At 45.2% G+C, this 19,487-nt stretch overlaps 1 protein-coding gene across 2 annotated transcripts in view; it reads right to left on the bottom strand.

Moving 5' to 3' along the window:
- Positions 1-14,541, bottom strand: part of Cnksr3 (CNKSR family member 3) — an 84,436-nt gene extending 69,895 nt beyond the window's left edge. The window contains exon 1 of one of the 2 annotated variants that reach the window (XM_090337932.1): positions 14,097-14,541. In XM_090337932.1, the coding sequence (XP_090194058.1) occupies positions 14,097-14,148 (52 nt within the window). In that variant the 5' untranslated portion in view covers positions 14,149-14,541. The remainder of the gene's footprint in view (positions 1-14,096) is intronic. The other variant, XM_090337931.1, reaches the window with a different exon arrangement.
- Positions 14,542-19,487: the final 4,946 nt, after the last annotated feature.

Genomic DNA, 19,487 nt, shown 5'->3' with positions numbered 1-19,487 from the left:
TTCTCATGCCCAGATCCTCTGAGCCATCCAACCCAGAATCCAGCACATTTAGCAGTATGGCTATGCCCAATCATAAAACGGGAACTACAAAGTTTTCATATTCAGACCCTGCCCAGAGGTTCACCACACATGTCTGGAAAGGAGGACTTCTCCCTTCATCAACTCTAATGGAGAGACCTCCATTGGTCAACCGCCCTGCCTGTGTCTTAGTCTCTAATTGAGCTTCCTCTCCCCCAAAGTCCTCCCCCAACTCCACAGTACTGCCCAACAGTAAGACATTTTTCAACCCTCTGTGTAATTCTCTCCACTGCCCAGTGCATTAAGAACTGAGTTCTTACAAGTCAGTCGCATCAGTGGTGGATCACAAATCCATCTAAATAAACATGGCATCTGAGCCCAAAGATAATTCATGAAACTGAACTCCCCAGAGACAGGTTTCAGTTAAATCTACTTCACCTTCCCTGACTTTGGCTTTGTTTTACATTAAGTTTTTAGCCCAGTACCGGTGGCTTACTGTAATCCTAACTACTCAGGAGGCTGAGATCTGACGATCAAAGTTCAAAGCCAACCCAGGCAGGAAAGCCAGAATGGAGAGCTGTGACTCAGTGGTGGAGCACTTACAGCATGAAAGCGGAGGGACAGTGACCAGGCCCTGAGTTCAAGCCCTAGGACCAGCACAAAACAAGCAAACAAGGAGCTGGGAATGCAGCTCCGTGGGAGTTTGCTTGTGGAGCCTCTCTCACTACCACCAACCCCAGAAGAGCTTTCAGTTGAAGAGCCACAAAATTGCCACTCTCAGTATTTCTCTTTTCTGCTTTTTCTTGCCCTCAATTTCCCTTAGATCCCCATTCTTTGTTTAAAAGCCAAATCCTGAGAGCTAATTGAGAAAGGACTCTCTACTCTCTCAGTAGAAGTGGGGAGGTAGTACACTCTGCCCTCCATCCCAGGAGAGAAATTCCACACAGAGCCCTTCAGACCCCAGGGTTCCCTTACTCTGGGCTCCTGAGCTGAGAGCTCACAGGGCACACAAAAGCTTTCAAAGAATTTGTGTTGAGGAGCTGGCTGGCTTGGAGTCCCCAGGCATCAGTTTTACTTCTGTCTTACCTCGGTGGAGAGGGCCCAGGCGTGCTCACCCATACACATAAACATGTCACAATGGTCCCCTTTGGAAAAGTTCTTCCTAATCAATCAACATACTCACTAAGTCACCAATCAGCAGGAACACTGGGTCCCACAGCCTTGAAGCAGGGAGTGGGAAGGAACACGTTATTTCCAGGTCGCCTGCAGTGGCAATCATCTGAGAGACCTCTCCAAACACAGCTTCCTGATGCAAATCAAAACAACTTTGAGATTCCATCTCAAACATGGAAGATTGGCCACACAGAGAATTGGAAACATCACAAACGCCAGCAGGAGTATGGGGGAAAAGGAACCCTAGGTCACTGCTGGTGGGGATGTAAACTAGTACAACCACTCTGGAAGGCAGTTTGGAGATTTCTTCAAGAAACATGGAACTACTTTATGATCCAGCCATACCAGTCTTGGGCACTGACCCAGTCGGTATATAGTAAAGTCAGTATATGGTAAAGATACTTGTACATCCATGTTTCGGGGCACTGCTCACATTAGCCAAATCATGGAAACAGCCCAGATGCCCCATAATGGGTGAGTGGATCAAGGAACAGTGGTACATATACACAATGGAATTTTACTCATCCATCAGAAAGAATAAGATTGTGCTATCTGCAAGAAAAATGGAGGGACCTAGAATAAATCATGATAATTGAGGTAAGCCAAGCTCAGAAAGACACAGGTTTTCTCTCAAAGGCAGATCTAAAATACAACTAAACCTGAAAATTACATAGGGCTCTATGCATTTACACACAAGCAAAGTAACTAAAGAAGGATTATGTAGGGGAAGATTCCACTGAGCGGTGAAAGTACAATTTATCCAAACAAATTCCTCGAAATGGAAACCTGGGGTTTGTTTCTTTGTTTTGTTTTTCCTTTGTGTGGGGCACAGGTGTGAAGCAAAGAAGGGCAGCAAATGCAGGAATCATATTCAATACATACTATGTAAAAAATGAACTATGTAACTTGTTGATAGGGATGGGGGGCATAGGGGAGAGCAAAGGAAGGGGTTACATTACCCCATAAGCATCATACTTAAAACTTGACTTTTGACACTGCAGCCCTTTTGTACAACTCCTTAAAAATAATAATTTTTTTTAAAAAAAGCCCACAGCTTCATGAGTCCATAGGCCATTTTTGTTTCTTCTTCAGAGAAGACTCTCTTTAAGTCTTTGGCCCATCTTTTAATGGGATGGTTGTTACTTTGGAGATTAGCTCTGGAGTGATTCAATTTTTTTGAGCTGTTGATATATGTTACATATGAGGCCTTTGTCCATTGTAATGGTTAGTGAAGATCTTCTCCCATTCTGTAGACTTCCTATGTAATTTACTAGCTATGTCCTTTGCCCTACAGAAGCTCTGCAGTTTAATGAAGTCCCACTTATCCTGCCTTTCTCTGATTTGTTGTGTTTCTTGGTCCTTATTGAGAAAGTTTCAACCTGTGCCAAGGAGGCCTAGTGTGTCTCCTATTCCTTCTTGTAAAGTTTTCAGTGTGTTGGCTTTTACCTCCAGGTCTTTGATCCATTTGGAGTTAATTCTAGTGCAGGGTGACAGAGAAGGATCCAACTTTAGTTTTCTGCAGGTGCTTAACCAGTTCTGCCAGCATCTCTGGTCATAAAAGAAATGCAAATCAAAACAACTCTAAGATTCCACCTCACTCCAGTTAGAATGGCCAGGATCAAAAAATCTAATAACAACAGATACTGGAGGGGATGTGGCCAGGAGGGATCACCACTACACTGTTGGTGGGAGTGCAAACTCATTCAACCACTATGGAAAGCAGTATGGCAGTGCCTCAAAAGACTAAACATAGAGCTCCCCTATGACCCAGCAATTCCACTACTTGGCATTTACCCAACCGTCCAGAAACAAGGACATACTAAATCCACTAGCACAATGATGTTCATTGCAGCACTATTTACCATAGCAAAGATATGGAATCAACCCTCAGTTGATGAGTGGATCAACAAGATGTGGTATTTGTACACAATGGAATTCTATGCTGCTGTCAGAAAGAATGACATTGCCCCATTTGTTAGGAAATGGAAAGACTTAGAAAAGATCATATTAAGTGAAGTAAGCCAGACTCAAAGGAATTTAGGCTCAATGGTTTCCTTCATTTGTCATAATCAGTAGAAACCTTGGGCTCTCCTAGCAGAGATTTACAATAGAGCAAAACCTAGATACATAAGGCTAAATGAAAGGACCTCTAGGATATAAAAACAAAAGCCATATAATGAGTGATTGTTGTCCTTAATGTACTATGTTATTTCTCACCTCTTTTGCTGCCCCTTGGTTATCTCATATTGTTACAGTATTTCATTTTGTTATCTGATATATTGGATAAATGTGTATTTGGTTATTTGAAATTGGATAGGGAAGGGGGGAAACAAGACGAGGGGTGGGGGTGGGGGGAGGGAAATGGGGACCAAGACATGAGAAAGGGTATCAATGTATGTGAAGTAATGCACCTTCTATCTGGTGAATATAATGTGACCCTTCTACTAATTACAATAAAAAATACATGGAAAAAAAAAAAAGCCCACAGCTTCCTGGGTCCTCCACAGATTTCTGATCCTGTGCAAGTGGGCTGGGACCCAAGACTTTACAACCCCAGGCTGTCCCCACAACTGACACAGAGGAAATAGCCCCGAGGTATGATGACGAGACGTGCAGAGTCACCTCATGGAAATGCATGGTGCAAAGCTCAGTTAGAAATGTCAGGGGTCGCTGGGCATGGAGACTCAATCCTGTCATCCTGGCTGCTCAGGAGGATGAGCTCTGAGGATCCCGGGCACTAAAACCACCAGAAAACCAAAATGGCACTGTGACTCAAGGTGTAGGGCGGTAGCCTTGAGCTGAAGAACTCAGGGACAATGCCCAGGCCCAGAGTTCAAATTCCAGGACCAACAACAAAAAAAAATAAGAAAAGAAAAAAGAAATGTCAGGGGTCACATACTGACAGCTGCTTACTGCTTCCCTTTTCCAAAGACGGCCTGTCCATCTCTGCTAAGATTGCAAGAAGACACCTTTCCTACCTCCAAGATCAGGGGTCACTAATAGGCCAACCTTACACAAAATCCTTCAAGCTAACTGCCACCACTCCATCCCCTCTGCCCCTACACATCTCACCAGCAAGAAGGGCTTGTTTGTTTTAAAAAAAAAATATTATATATATATATTACTATCAATGTGTAGCTTCAGGATAAACCGCATTTGCATAAATGCCACTCAAAGACCTGTCCCATGTTTGTGGAGAGCTGGAGCCCAGTCACAATCCACACGAAGGCAGGGCTGACAGCTCTGACAGGTGCCACCTGGAGCCCAGGCCACTCTGCACACAAAGCCAGCTCTCTTCTACTTCACAAGTCCTGTTCCACATATTCTGCTGGCTATAGCATCACTCTTGAAGACACTGTGATATAAAATTACTCTTTTGTCTTTTTTTCTTTTCTTTTTTCTTTTTGCCTGTCCTAGAACTTGAACTCAGGGCCTGGGCACTGTCCTTGAGCTTTCTCAAGGCTAGCACTCTACCACGTGAGTACCACTCCTGGCTTTTTCTGGATATGTGGTACTGAGGAACTGAACCTAGGGTTTCATGCATACTAGATAAGCTCTCTGCCACTAGGCCACACACAGGGCCCTGAAATTACTGGAGATCAGCAAATACTGTCTGAAGCATTTCTGAACATTACTGTTGTCTTCAAGTAGTTGTACAAAGGAGATAGCATTCAATGAAGCAGTTTATGAGTACAGCACATCTTGGTTAATGTCACCCTCACTTTTCTTCATTTTTAGAGTGTGTATTAATTTTTATGCCAAAGTAGACATGCATACAAGGCATCCTAATCTGTGTCATCCCTTCCACATTTTTGCCGCCATCCCCCTTCAACCCACCCTTCCCCTTATATTTCTCAATCCTGTGGTATTTACAGTGAATTTTGAGTGCATTGTATTCCTATCCCCCTTCATTTATCTACCCATCTCCCCTTGGCCCCACCTCTCTCCTCCTGCAAGTACCTATTTCCTGGTACTTACTTTGTCAGGCTTTGACTTAGTCTTTCTAAAGAATCAGACTATTTGAGCTTTCCATAAAGTCTATTACACTGGGTATAATAGACACTGCAGGTACAAGGTGGTTTGAAGATTTTGTTTCTGTTTTTGAAACAGTCTACGAGGTTGTCCTTAAACTTCCCATCCTCCTGCCTCAGCCCCCTGAATGTAGTAATTATCACACCTCTGGCCTATTACTAAGATTTTGAGGCCAAGTTGGAAACTCACACACATACACAAATGTGCAACACACATTGGATCCGAAACTCAAAACAATAAATTTCCCCTTTCTGCAAATCTCTGAAAATAGGAAATAGAATGTTTCCTTTCACTAAAAAGTTTCCCTCAGGGAAGCATGATTCAGGGATGATCATAATCTCTGCCTTCAGCTGATAGACTGCACGTAGGGGTTTTCCTCTAATGGGTGGACAGTCTCCTTATCACTGGCCTCAAAACTGGGTGTGGGCAGTGTGATAAAGCCTCAGGTTATTCAGATATAAGACTCCTTATCTTCAATTCCTTCCCCTACTTGTTCTTCCCTATTGAAAAGTAATGTACTAGTAAGAGTTAACCCAAAAAAAAAAAGTGTCCAATTCTTGCTGAGAATTTCTCAAAATATCATCTATTCAACCAAAATGACTATTTTTCCTAAAGCAAAAATTAGGACAGTCCATCAGTGGAACAAATTATTTTAAGTCGGATCTCCCAGTTCCCACATTCCAATACTTTAAAAGTTTTCATACACAAAGCTTTCTCATTTTGCCCACTGACTGATCTGCAATCTAAGGAACTGCCACGTCCTAAAACACAACCCTACCTGCCCTTCTGGTCCCAGGTCAAAAACTGATCAATTAGCCATCTGATGTCAAAGAAAACAAACTAGGCTAAGTCCTCCTCACAAAACCCCTATTCATAGATGAATCAGCAACTTCAGAAGCTGTAGCTCCAGCAGAATGTGCCAGAAAAGAACAATGAGGGAAGCAAGCATGTGGCGTCATCCAGGCAGCGTGTGCTGTCTGGTTGACATGAACTTGTTGGGAGAGAAACGGAGATGAGTGGAGTACAGAGAGCTCTCTCAACCGGGTAGGAGAAAGAAAGTCAGGACAGATTTAATTGCAGAGAGGAGCTCTGAATTAGTAAGACACCAAACTATACATGGAAGAACCAAAGTGCACCTTGAACTTGGCTTCACAGAGGCAATGTGGCGGTAGCAGCACCTTAGCCTAAGACAGTCGCCTCCCAGCTGGATCCCTCAACTCAATGCTGCTGGAAGAAGCCAGAGAGATCTTTCGAAGCACACCTCAGACAACGCCAGCCCCCTGATTTCTGTTATCAGTAAGAAAATGACCCACAAAATCCTACTGCACTCACCTCCTTACCACTATTCTTGTTCTTCATGACTCCATCATGTCTGATTCTCTTCCCTTAACCCACTAAGCTCAGCCAATGAGAGTTTATCTAATAAGCATTTTTGACCAAACTACTAATGCAATCAAAAAGAAAAAACAAAGCCAGGTATTACTGGTGGCTCACACCTGTCATCCTATCTAGTCAGAAGGCTGAGATCTAAGGATTATAGTTCAAACCCAGACTGGACAGGAAAGTCCACAAAACTCTTTTTAACCAAAAAGTAGGTGACAGAGTGACAACCCTGAATGAAAATGCTGAGGGACAGCACTCAAGCCATGAGTTCAAGCCCCAAGACCAGCACTTCAAAAAAGACAAAAAAATAAAATAAAGCAACTATGTATAAGGAATCCAAGGAAAACAAGAAATGGGGCCAGAAAACAATTACAAGATTTAGTTAAGAATGCTGTGTATATGTGGGGGGGAGGGTGTATGTATGTGAGAGAGAGAGACAGACAGAGACAGAGAGAACTCTACCAAATAGAAATGTTGATGTGTCACATAGATAAAAAATTTACAATGTGAAATTCAAAAATAAAAACAAAAACTGTGTTGGGAAAATGGCTCAATAGTAAAGCATTTATATCTAGCGTGTTCAGAGCCCTGGGTTTGATCACAGAGAGCTAGAAGAAAAAAAAGGGGGGAGGGGGCTGGGGATTAGAGTCTAAAAGTGAACCAATTTATTACATTGCTGAGCTACTTTCTGAAACAATACAACACAAATGAATAAACTTCAATAAAGTAATTATCAGGCAATAACTTCCCCTTGCTGCCAAAAGGTCAAGTTCAAAAACATCTATACCCAGGGTAAGTCCAGTACAGAAAAGAGAAGGAGTGTGTCCCTGGCTTGTAAATGCTAAAGAGATGATAAGGAAGCCCTCCCTTCCCTCACTGGCTGCAGAGCAACTAGAAAGCTGATTCCAAGGTGACTAGAGGAGAAACCAAGACCAGACACACAACAGAACAAAAAGCCTGGGAGGTAGGGTTCCAGTTCCTCCACAACCTCTGGACTTCAGACAAGGCTTAACTTCCAAAGCCTGGATTCTGCTCTTGTGCAACGGAGATGTCCAATACAAGGCAGCTCCAGGCCAAGGAAGAGTCAGGTAGGAACCAGCGGAAACGCTCTGTACCGCTCATGTAAACTAAACTTCATTTCCTTGTTTGAAGTCTATATAATAGCTATGCTGGATATTAAATGCCAGAATGGGTGAGAAAGACAGGAAAACAAGAGAAATGAGGCAAGAACATGAGTGTCCCCAAAACTCCCAGCTAGGGGTGGCCACAGGGAGAGGCAAAGGCCACAGGTGTGGTAAGGCAGACAAGAGGAGCTTCCTGCAAGCACAGACTGAAGGATGAGCTCCCTCCATCTCTATGGATACACTGAGACACTCCAACCCCAATCAAAGCTTTCCAATTTTGAGAACTGCCCTGGTAACTAAAGTCTTGAAATGGCACTCGGGATCATGTCTCATCCACCATCAAGTCTTCCCCAGAATCATCTACACATGATGAAGCCCATGCAGTCCTGGCCTACAGGACAAAAGCCTACAGGACTGCCCCAAAGCCCATCTTTATCCTCTCCAATCCAGCAGGGGTAACTGAGAAGAAGCCTCGACTACAATGAACACTGATCATCCTTTCCCGCTCCTTCCCCTCACTACTTCTCTTGTTGTGAGCATTCTTCAAGTCCCAAGAGACAGCAAGAAATCTCTCGGGAAATGGCCTCATCTAGTCTGCTCAGAATTACCTGATGCGGTTGCTAGGTAGTACTTATAAATAGAAGCACACACCCTTAGATTGCTCTTCTGGTTTAATGAGTGACCAAGTCAAGCATCCCCAAACTAAGTGTCATGACTTCAGAACTTGAATACAACAGACTGGGCAAAGACCAGAGCAGATCACCCAGGACAGTACTACCGTGGCTGGGTTTCCAGGAAAAGTTTGAAAGCCTGCCTGCAGCTGTGTGCTGTAACACGGCTTCTCAAACTGTCATAGGCGCATCCATCACCAGGGAACTTTGGTAAGATGCAGATTCTGACTCAGACCTGAGTTTCTGCATCTCTTACAAGCTCCAAGGTGAGATCAGTTTGGACCACCCAGACAGTGGTCAGCAATGGACAGAGCCACCTTAATGCTATACTTGCTAGAAGTAGTTATGATCAATACAACAAGTGGAAGCGGAGAAAGTATGGGTTAGATTGATGTTGGTAGAAGGCATTGATGGAGAAGATGCCTAATCAGAACAGATATTGTCCTGATCCACTGACTAACAACTGGCAGAGAATCTCTTTGGCACCACCAAGGACGCCCCTGGATGACTGGAACCCACCAATGACAGACCCAACTGTGCAGAGAGAACAGTTCATGTCCTGGAGCTACAGGATAAAAGAAAGGAAGCAATAAAAGCACAGAGGAGCGGTTTATGGAGAGCTTACATAAGATCACACAGTCAGAGGCGGAACTGGCATGCAAACCTAGCCTGACTCCTGAGCCCAACGCTCCCAACCACCAAACTCCTCTGCCTGCTACAAGACACCCGAGAGAAAGTGTATGCTTGGGGGCAGGGGATTTCAAGGCACATGGCCCCTCATAAAGACACAACCCTGAGCAAATGGCTCCTCTTGCCTAAGTTTCCTTAATGGGAAACAGTACTAACATCACACTGAATTGTATGAGGACTAAAGGAATGTGTCTAAGCCAGGCACCTGAAGCTATAATGGCCCATGTATATATTTTGATCAGTGTTTCCTCAATATTATAATTAATAATTTATTAATACTTTGCTGCTGAAGTCCCCAAAATAAAATCATTTGGAAGAAAGACAAGGAATGTGATACACAGCCAAATGATAGACCTACAGCTCACAAAAAGACCTCCTTTCCACTGACCATAGAGGCTACAAGAAAATGGAAGGAGTGTTACAAAGAACTGTCTTTAATGTGGACGGGTGGTGGGAAGGGTTAATAGCGCAAGAGGACACACGGTAAGTGACTTAAAGTGTACCACATCTCTACAGTGCTGGAAAGCCCATTCTCTCCGTGACCATACAGTAAGGATCTACTGGATCCTCACCGACACAAGGAAAAAGCAGAGCCTGGGACGAGATAAAGAGTCTGGGCTAAGGCCTAGATCTCATGGGGGCATGGCCTTTTGATAAAAGCCCTTCAATCAGCAGGGTACCAGTGGCTCACACCTGTAATCCTAATTACTTCGAAGGCTAAAAATCTGAGGATTATAGTTTGAAGCTATCCAAGGCAGAAAATCCATGAGACTCTTATCTCCAATTAACCACTAGAAAACCAAAAGTGGTTCTGTGACTTAAAGTGGCAGAGTGCTAGCTTTGAGCAAAAAAATCTCAGGGACAATACCCAGGTCCAGAGTACAAGCCTTACAATCAAGAAAAGAAAAAAAGAAAAAGACCATCTTGTACTGAGTCATTAGGTATGAAAATGAACACCACGTGATCTTTACCTAGCTATTTGGCTGGAAAGGTGCCATGAACTACGAATTTATTTATAAACAAATTTCTGACACACACAGAATATGTAGCCATTAGATAAACATATACCAGCATAGGATATTAATAACTTTCTTACATCATAAGCCTCCTGCAGGTCTATTCCTAAGTATGCTGAAGAGTCTCCATGTGGTCTAGGGGTGGCCTTGGAAAGAATATCAGAGGAAAAGGAGGAGGAGGAGGAGGAAGAAGAGGAGGAGGAGGAGGAGGAAGAAGAAGAGGAGGAGGAACGGGAAGAGGGCAGGCACTTCAGTAACCACTTAGGTTCAAATGCAGCCCTGCTCCATGCCACATGGCTTGTCAGTGGCCATACTTCTCTGTGCACCTCTGGTCCCTTAACCGAAATATGGAATGGCTTGTCAGTGGCCATACTTACTCTCTGTGCACCTCTGGTCCCTTAACCGAAATATGGAAATGGCTCCCACCTCAAAGAGTAGTTGTGCACATGAGATGAGCTGATATTTACAAGATCCCTGGACTTGTACCTGACACACAGCTAATGTTTACTGAGCCTGTATGGATATCATGGTAAAGCCAGTGAGCAGTGTAAAGCCACATGAGGACAGCAGGTACTAGTGGGCTCATGTCTCCTAATCCTAGTTACTCAGAAGTCTGAAAGCTGAGGATCAAGGTTCAAAGCTAGCCTGGGTAGTAAAGTCTTTGAGATTCATATCTGCAATTAACCACAAAACGCCAGAAAAGTGGAAGTGAGGCTCGAGTACCACCCTTGAGTGAAAAAGCTAAGGGAGAGCACCTACGCCCTAAATTTAAGCTCCAGCACAAAAGAAAGTAAATAAGTCCATATGAATCATTACCCCACTCTGAAGACAGTAACTTAGTGAGTGCATTTGTCTCACGGTACCAGAGGCAAGAACTCAAGCCATGGATGTGGCCAGGTTTCAGTCATCTTCACCCTCAAGTTTTTACACTCCTCCTCACATCCATATGACATCAAAATTGGCAATGTCTCCACAATGAGCAGCTTATCAGTAGGATATATTTTTAAATGGAGGCTGACCTAAAAATAGTCCCAGAAGCCAACAAGTCTGCATAAGTCAACTGTTTATTAAAAAGTCAATGCCAGTGCCTCACATTATGAAAAACAGCCAAGTACCATACTAGGTCAGGCAATCTGAAAGAAAGTGGCCTCTTGCCATTTAAAGGATTGCCAGACATTTGCTCCTTTTATCTTTTTTTAGATTCTCACACAGAAAGCATCCAGGTCTTTCTCTGAGGCTCTCACTAAGAGTCCAAGAGGGCAGAAGCATTTTGTATGAAGTTGCCTAGTGCAAGCCACAGGTATGTAACCTAATCAGTATCGACAGTACTGACCCACCCATAGATGCTCTTTCAGGTCAGGAGAAAACTGTTCCATGAAAGCAATCTCAAACTAAGTCACAATGTCAAGGAAAAAGGAAAATCAAGTGCCTAACAAATATAACAGGTTGTAAATTGACACTTCCCTGCCATTCCCAAGGGACCAAAAATAAAAATAAAAAATAAAAAGACAAATCGAGGGTGTGAAGATCTCACCCCATAATCTTCCTGTTTCTAGTTATACATTATCAAGTCAGCTGGCACAGGCTCAGAAAGCCAGAGTGATAAAACATAAATAACCCTTTCCTTACTCCAGGGCAGTTCTAACTACAGAACAGACAGAGGGTAATCCACAAACATGAACCATGTACAACTGCAAATTTTTGGGAGCCATAATTGAGAAAGTAAAAATAAACAGAATTAGTTAATTTTACTTTTTTTTTTTCTGGTCACGGGGCTTGAACTCTGGGCCTGGCACTGTCTCAGAGCTCTTCAACTCAAGGCTACTGCCATACTATCCATGAGCCATTGTCTACTTCCCAATTTCTAGTGGTTAACTGGAGATAAGAGTTTCACATTCTTGAGGGGAGGGAAATGGGAACCAAGACATAAGAAAGGGTATCAATGTGAAGTAATGTACCTTTTATCTGGTGAATATAATATAACCATTCTATTAATTACAATAAAAAATATATGAAAAAAAGTTTCACGTTCTTCAGTACCCAGGCTGACTCTGAACCTCGATCCTCAGATCTCAACCTTCTGAGTAGCTAGGATTACAGGCATGAGCCACCATGACCAGCTAATAAGTTAATTTTTTTTTTTTTTTTTTTGCCAGTCCTGGGCTTAAGCTCAGGGCCTGAGCACTGTCCTTGGACTTTCTCAAGGCTACAGCTCTACCACTTGAGCCTCAGCACCACTTCCGGCTTTTTTCTATGTATGTGGTACCGAGGAATCGAATCTGGGTCTCCATGCATGCTAGGCAAGCACTTTAACCACTAGGCCAAACTCCCGGCCCCCTAATAAGTTAATTTTAATAATAAATGGCATCCCATCCAGTGTATCTAAAATACTGTCATTCCAACAGGAGGTGAATTCAAAAGTTGTGAGGATATCTTACATGTATTTCTTTCACATCACATCTCCACATGTCCTGTGTTTTTCATACCTAGAAGACACTGCAATTCAGACGACAGTAGCCACATTTTAAGGGCTTAAGAGCCAGCAAGGCCACTGGCTACTGTGGTCCACAGAAGCTGACATGCCCAGTTTCTTGGGTTGCCTCACTGACAGACAAAAAAAATGGGTCATCAAGTGAACCTCAGCAAGTCGCTGGCTAGGGAACTTGGTCGCATCCTAGATGGGGGAAGAGGGATACAGTTCATTGCAAAGTTCACTGACACACGCCTGGGCATGGGCATAGAAAACTCTTAAGTCTGCCAGCCACTAGCAAGGGCCCATCTCCCCTCCTATGTCCAAGTTTTCACTGTTCCCACCCTCATTCAACATGAGGCCAGAAAACTCAGTTGCTAAGCAGGCCCCTTCTGGAGGAAGACGGCTTCTTTCCCCTGCCTCTGAGGAGCAGGCATCCCCCACACCCTCTGCCAGTGGTGGAGGAAAAACACAGGCCTGAGAAATGAGACCATGATGGATTTTCATCAGGTGGCGACCCTGGGCTGGGACACTTTGAAAAGGTGACCTGACATGACCTGCAAGGCCACCTCCCGGCGCCACTGCCTCCACCAGAGCCACTTAGCAAACTGGGAAGTGCTACATGCCTCAAGTATGACTGCTGAGAAAGGACACCACTCCCCACTTGTAGGAGCAGACTGGAGAAACCGAGGTGTGAGCGCGGATCCTCCCGGGATCCGGCTGTGGTGGCTGTGGGTGGACTTTGTCCCTCTTGGCAGAGGGTACAGCTGAGCATCTTTCCTTGGTATCCCAGGAGCATGGACAAAGTGATCCGGGGAGAAGTGAACTCTTACCCCTGCTCTACTGTGTTTGCTCATCCCCAACCGGGGGACTAGGATCTCAGAACACATTTCTCCTTCCCGGTGCTCAAGCGTGGCTTCAGCAGGCTGTGCCACCGAGGGAGGGTGCTGGCTCGCCCTAGCTGGGCTGAAGTCGGGGGTCGCGCGCCTCCCCCGAGGGGGGGTCCTGACTCCCAAGTTTCTTCAGGGACACGAAACATGGCACAGAGCCGGCTCCCGTGCTTCCAGATCGTCTCTTCCCTCGACCCTCCACTCTGTGCCCCCAGGCTCCCCTCTACCTGTCCCTCCGCCCCGCCATGCCCACGGCCCGAGCAGGGCGCAGAGCGCAGAGGAGGTGAGTGCGGTCCGGCGGGCGTCACTCACACAAAGGCGCCTTGTGCCTCCGCACCCCAGCAGAGCGAGGGCCCCGCGCTGAATTCTGAGCCTTCCATTCACAGCCCCTCGCCCCCCACGGAGAGATCGCGCCTACAACCCGCACCCCGACAGAGTGCGCACCGACAGAGCGCCGGGCCCTCGTCGAAGTTTGTGCGTTCCACGCAACGCGCCACGCACTCTCCGCGTCTCGCCGGCAGGAGGGGCTGGGCGCCCCCTCCCCAACTCCTCACCCCGGCCCCCGGCGAGCGCCCCCCTCTCTCCAGCTCCAGGGCCGGAGGACGCCGGGACCCCCCAGGCCCACTCACCTCGAGTCCAGTCCACCACTTGTTTGGGGCTCCACTTGGTCACGGGTTCCATGGTAAGTGGCCTGGTTCCCCGCTGGGCGAGGGGGGTCGGCGGAGAAGCGCTGCTGCCCGCGCCCGCGGCTGGTTCCCGGCGCGTCCGCTCAGGGCTGCATGGCCGGCCGCCGTCAGCGGATCATCCCGGCCCCCGAGCAGCTCGACCGGCGAGCGAGCGCGGCCCCCCGCCGGCTCCGGGACAGCGGTGCGGCTCCTCCTCCCGCGGTCGCGGCCAGCGGCAGCTCCTCCTCCTCCCCCGTCCCTACCCAGCCACCGCACGCAGGGCGGACGCCGGATCCCGGGCCTCCGAAGGGCGCCGGGCTCTCCGGGACTAGGGCCCGGAGCCGCGTCCCCCGCTCTCTCGGTGCGCGCCGGGCTCGCTCTCCGCAGCTTTCGCCAGCCGGCCAAGCCCAGGAGTCCCCGCTCCCCAGCGTGCGCGGCACCCTAGCCCGCTTCCCGCCCGTCCCTCCCGGCGCCTCCCCCAGGCCGCCCTCGCTGGGAGGAGCGCACTGCCGGAGAGCTCGGGTTGCAAACTTCCAACTCCCCGTGGCGCTCCCGGGATAAAAGAGGGGGCGGGGCCGGACCCCGAGAGCCTCCCGGGGCGGGGCGGAGTCGGCGCGCCCTCCCTCTCCCAGCCCCTCCGGCCGCTGCGCTCGGCGTCCTGGACCCCACTGGGCTCGCTCAGTGGGCGGCCGTGCGCCCTGCTCCCGGGGCGGGCTCCGGCCAGGCCCCGGCTCTGCTCCCGGGCCAGTCTGCCTCTGCGTGAGCCCAGACACTGGAAAGTGCATCCAGGAGGACCTGCGTGCTCGTCCTTGGCAAAGCTTTGGGGCACCGCTGTGCTCTGCCGGCCCGCCACCCCCATTTTCAATTTCCTGAAGCAAGACACTTTTTATTTCTACGAAGGTAACCCGGTAACTCCCTCCTCTTGGAAGGCGACGGCAACGTGTCAACCTCTGGATTGGATCGCCACGGATGGGCAGCCGTTCGCGTTGCGTTTTGCCATATTGTGCGACTCATATTTGCAAAGTGAGCTAATGCTCGTTTGGATTACTCATTAACCCCGAGGGGGAAATTTGGGCGCCAGCCAAAAAGCAGCACCTTTTTTTTTTTAAGCCTGTGTGTAGTTTCCGTGATTGACGAGGGGAAGCCCTTCCACAGACTGAAATTTGGGGACCAGCGTTACCCTTGCCTCCTGCGGACACCCTCCATCCGAATGCCTGCTTCTCCTTCCAGGCCTCCTTGCTCCACCTCCCACATATTATGCACACAATGTCTTTTGGACCTTAATGATTGGTATTATGTTTATTGATTTGCATCTTCCCCTTGGCAGCTATTAACCCCCAAGGGCCCGCCCCTGTCTGACATTACCGAGAGCTTTCCTCCTCGGATGTGTATTTTAATACAATTGCATTTATTTAAATAACTCCTGCAGGTGCCAGCCAGTGCATCCATTCAGTCTTTGTTGAATTAGGATGTTGGGTTCCACCGTGTACAGGTAGCTAGCACCTAGGTATCTGTTGTATGGGGTCGATCCAGCCAACCTCCAAACCCCCTTCTCTCCATCCAGCTTATCCCTAGGACTGAGCAACAGATATACGCAGCTATCAAATACAGTGACATTTTTTTTAAGCAAGAGTAATTGACAGACCCAGAAACTTAGCAACTGCAGCAACAAAATTCCGGGCAAAGCCGTTGGCTTCTTTAAAAATGACCTCTGAAAACTTTTCCTTCCACCTTTGCCATCTTGTTGGCAGTTTGTGGGGAGAAGGACCTTGACATTTATTTGTCCGTTGGCAGATGTAGCCAGTCCAATCCTCGCCTTTAGTCACAGCAATCACTGCATGTCATCGTGATTATGATTAGGCTGGCCACATAATTTACCTCCAAATTGCAATACTCTTGAGTATGAAAATCCACACTATTGGTAATTATGTTGGTGTAACACAAAGGAAGAGGTATAATCCTTGTGATTATGAACAAAAGTCAAATGTTAATGACTTTGCCACAGAATTGTACATAATACTATAGCCGCTGCAAACCCATCTGCATTTGTCTTTGAAGTTAAAAGCAAAAATTCCTGAGTCAAACAAGAAGATTCTGCAAAATGTCAGCTCACTGGCTAGATACACAGTATGTACTCCAGAGTTTTAACATGGCATAGCTAAAGAGGAAGGCCAGGCTGAAATCTCCAACCAGGAAGACCAATTAACTAGCTAACTGAATTAGCATTCTGTTTACCCTTCAAGTCCTGAAGGCTAATTACTATTTAAATAGAGCTTTCTATTTTAATTACAGCTATTAGCATGTGAAAGTTTTGGGGGAGGCCAGACTTGCTACCTGAAATGCAAATTTGATATAGAAGTCACTCCTGATATACAATGAAGGTAGAATTTCAGAGTAACACCTTTAGAAATATATATGTACATATATATTTATACATATATGTGTACATATATTTATACATGTATATATGTATACATATGTATATATGTGTGTGTGTATACCTACTACCATCTGTAACTGCAGTGACACATTGTATATGTATACTGGGACCATACTGAATCTTCAGGAAGGCCACTCTTTTCTCAGTTGCACCTTGGTATTTACAGTTCCTCCCCATTAATAAGGAACTAAGCCTAAATCTTTTTTCTTTTCTTTGTTGGTTGTGGGGCTTGAACCTAAATCTCTTCTTAAAGGTTGAATTGAGTGTGTTAGAGAACTGACACTAGAACCCAGGTCTCCTCTAAATGTTTTTTTTTTTTTTTACTGTTCTTTATTTATTCATTTTTTTTTACTTTAGATCCCTCATGCATATTTAGATAAGTTATCTAAGCAATAATGTATGTATGTCATACATACTTTCTTTCTTTTTGCCAGTCCTGGAGCTTGTACTTAGAGCCTAAGCACTGTCCTTGGGCTTTCTCAAGGTTAGAGCTCTACCACTTGAGCCACAGCACCACTTCTGGCTTTTCTATATAATGTGGTACCGAGGAATCGAACCCAGGGCTTCATGCATGCTAGGCAAGCATTCTACCACTAGGCCAAATTCCTGGCCCTGTAATACATACTTTAAAGATACTCAATGGAATGGAATGTGAAGAGGATTTAGATAAGAATTTAAGGCTGGGAGTTTGACCTGATGGTAGAGTACTTACCTAGTATGCACGAAGACCCGGGTTCAATTCCTCAGTACCACGTACATAGAAAAAAGCCAGTAATGGTGCTGTGGCTCAAATACTAGAGCTCTACCCTCGAGAAAGCCCAAGAACAGTGCTCAGGCCCTGAGCTCAAGCCCAGGACTGGCAAAAAAAAAAAAGAAAAAAGAATTTAGATGAAAGGCATCATCTGACTATCTGAGAAGGATTTTCTTCTCTCAGCTTTGATGGCAGGGAAGTCCCCACATGCCCTTTAAAACAAGGGGATTTTGAGAATTCATGTGTATTAATATTTTGTGCCAATCCAACCAAAGAAATAGAGATGAAATATTTTGGATTAGTGGCTATTGTTACAATTTATTTGATAAACTCAGGAGAGACTAACAAGTTCAAAACCATGTTTTCCAGAAGGATGGAAAAAGAAAAAGAATAGTTATAAAGCCAGATATTCTGACCAGTCAGATATTCTCACAATCTAGGGTCTTTCACTTGACCAGTTCCTCCCTATCATCTTGCTTTTATCCTATCTTCAGACCATTCTTAAATTATTCAGTGTTTAAATTCCACATATAAATTGTCTCATGCATGCCTATTTTGTTATCTTTTAACTGGAGAGATGCCAAGTGATTTTGCAAATTGCTGCCTGGGAAAGCATTCTTATCTGTGGCATTATCTCACTTCGAAGTAATCAGTTAACTAACTTATGATGGCTTCAGAGGAACTTGTCTTACATCTCGTTACATGTGGCCTATATTCTTCACACCATGGAAATATAGTTATCTCCCTAAACTTGCCAGCTTCTGATAATTCAGGTCATACAGTTAGCAAGCAATTTCTTCTAGCCGAATACGTGCTCTTACATATTTGGTTTGTTTTGATCATTTCAGTACCTAAATGAAATCTGCCTGCTGAAGGAAACCTAGTGTTCACCTTTCTGTTACAAAGTTCACCAGTAAATCCAAGACCAGTGCCAACTGGATGAAGATTCAAAAGCCTTGTTACAATTTAGAGAAGCTGACTCAACTTTTCTAATGAAGTGAGAATCACTAATACTGTTCCATTCTATTTTCAAGGATCTGTAGCTGTATTTCCAACATGAGGCAAAAGCCACAAAAGGAGATGAGCTTTCTGGCCCTCGAGTGCTGACTCAGCACATAGGAGAATGGATTGCATGATCAATTCCACATCCTCTCACCCCAACCATAGATTTATGCTACTTTTCCTTCCAGTTATCAAGTGGCAAAGTATCTAAAAAGAACAGAATGCAGTCCCACCAGCTATTCTTACAATTTTAACTTATTGTTGTGGAACTCAAAATCTCCAGACAAATAACTGTAGCAGCAGAGTTTCAGACTTCACTTGTTGCAAACAGAAGTCTGAGGCTGATAAAAAGCAGAAAAAGATTAAGAACCCAAAAAAAGGGATTCGTAGGAATCATTCTAAACCTAAAAATAAAAATAAGACTTACTTGAGTCCAAGTAAACTTTCAGCTTAAGAAATACTCAGACTGGAATAGCATAAACACACTAAGATAAATTATGCTTTAAATTCTCTACCTTATTAATGACAAAAGACTGTAAAATAATTGTTTGTATACTGTTCTGTGTTTTCCTAACTTGACTCTGGCATAACTGAAATATTTGATAATGCTACTGCAAGTAAAATAGAAATACATATTCAAATACATCAAATAAATATTCAGATATACCAAAGCTGCTTTAATGAACTTCGAACTCTGCCTAGAGGTTGTCTGTTCTTCCTTACTGAGGTGAAATTGAAAATAAACAAATAATTTCAACCTACCAAGTGTATTTAAATACTTCCTTCAGCCACCAATCATCAGCACGTCTAGATTTTCACTAAGAACGTATTCCCATTGGGATCTTTGGACTTGGTTGTCGGTAAGAGGACCCGATTCCTTCATTTTTCTAAACTAACCCCTTACGCTTGGATATATGATAATCATTTGGGGTGCTGGGGGAGGTTGAAAGGAAAAGAACATATTAGAAAAGCAGGAAGTGTTTCAGTCTACTTCAACATCAAAAGGGAAGCCATGAAAATGAATACCAATCAGCATTTTCCTACAAGGAGTCAGACGATTCCATCAGATGCTGAGAGTGTTCCCTGGGGGCTAATTAAACAGCAAAACTCACACATGTTGCCAAAAAGTCAGCAAAACACTGATGGAGACCCTCCACCACCT

The sequence above is a fragment of the Megascapheus bottae genome, chromosome 8, assembly GCF_031878675.1.
Source record: "Megascapheus bottae isolate mThoBot1 chromosome 8, mThoBot2.hap1, whole genome shotgun sequence".
In the NCBI taxonomy this organism is placed as follows: Eukaryota; Metazoa; Chordata; class Mammalia; order Rodentia; family Geomyidae; genus Megascapheus; species Megascapheus bottae.
The sequence above is the reverse complement of the archived record's forward strand: the minus strand, read 5'-3'. Positions and strand labels throughout refer to the sequence as shown.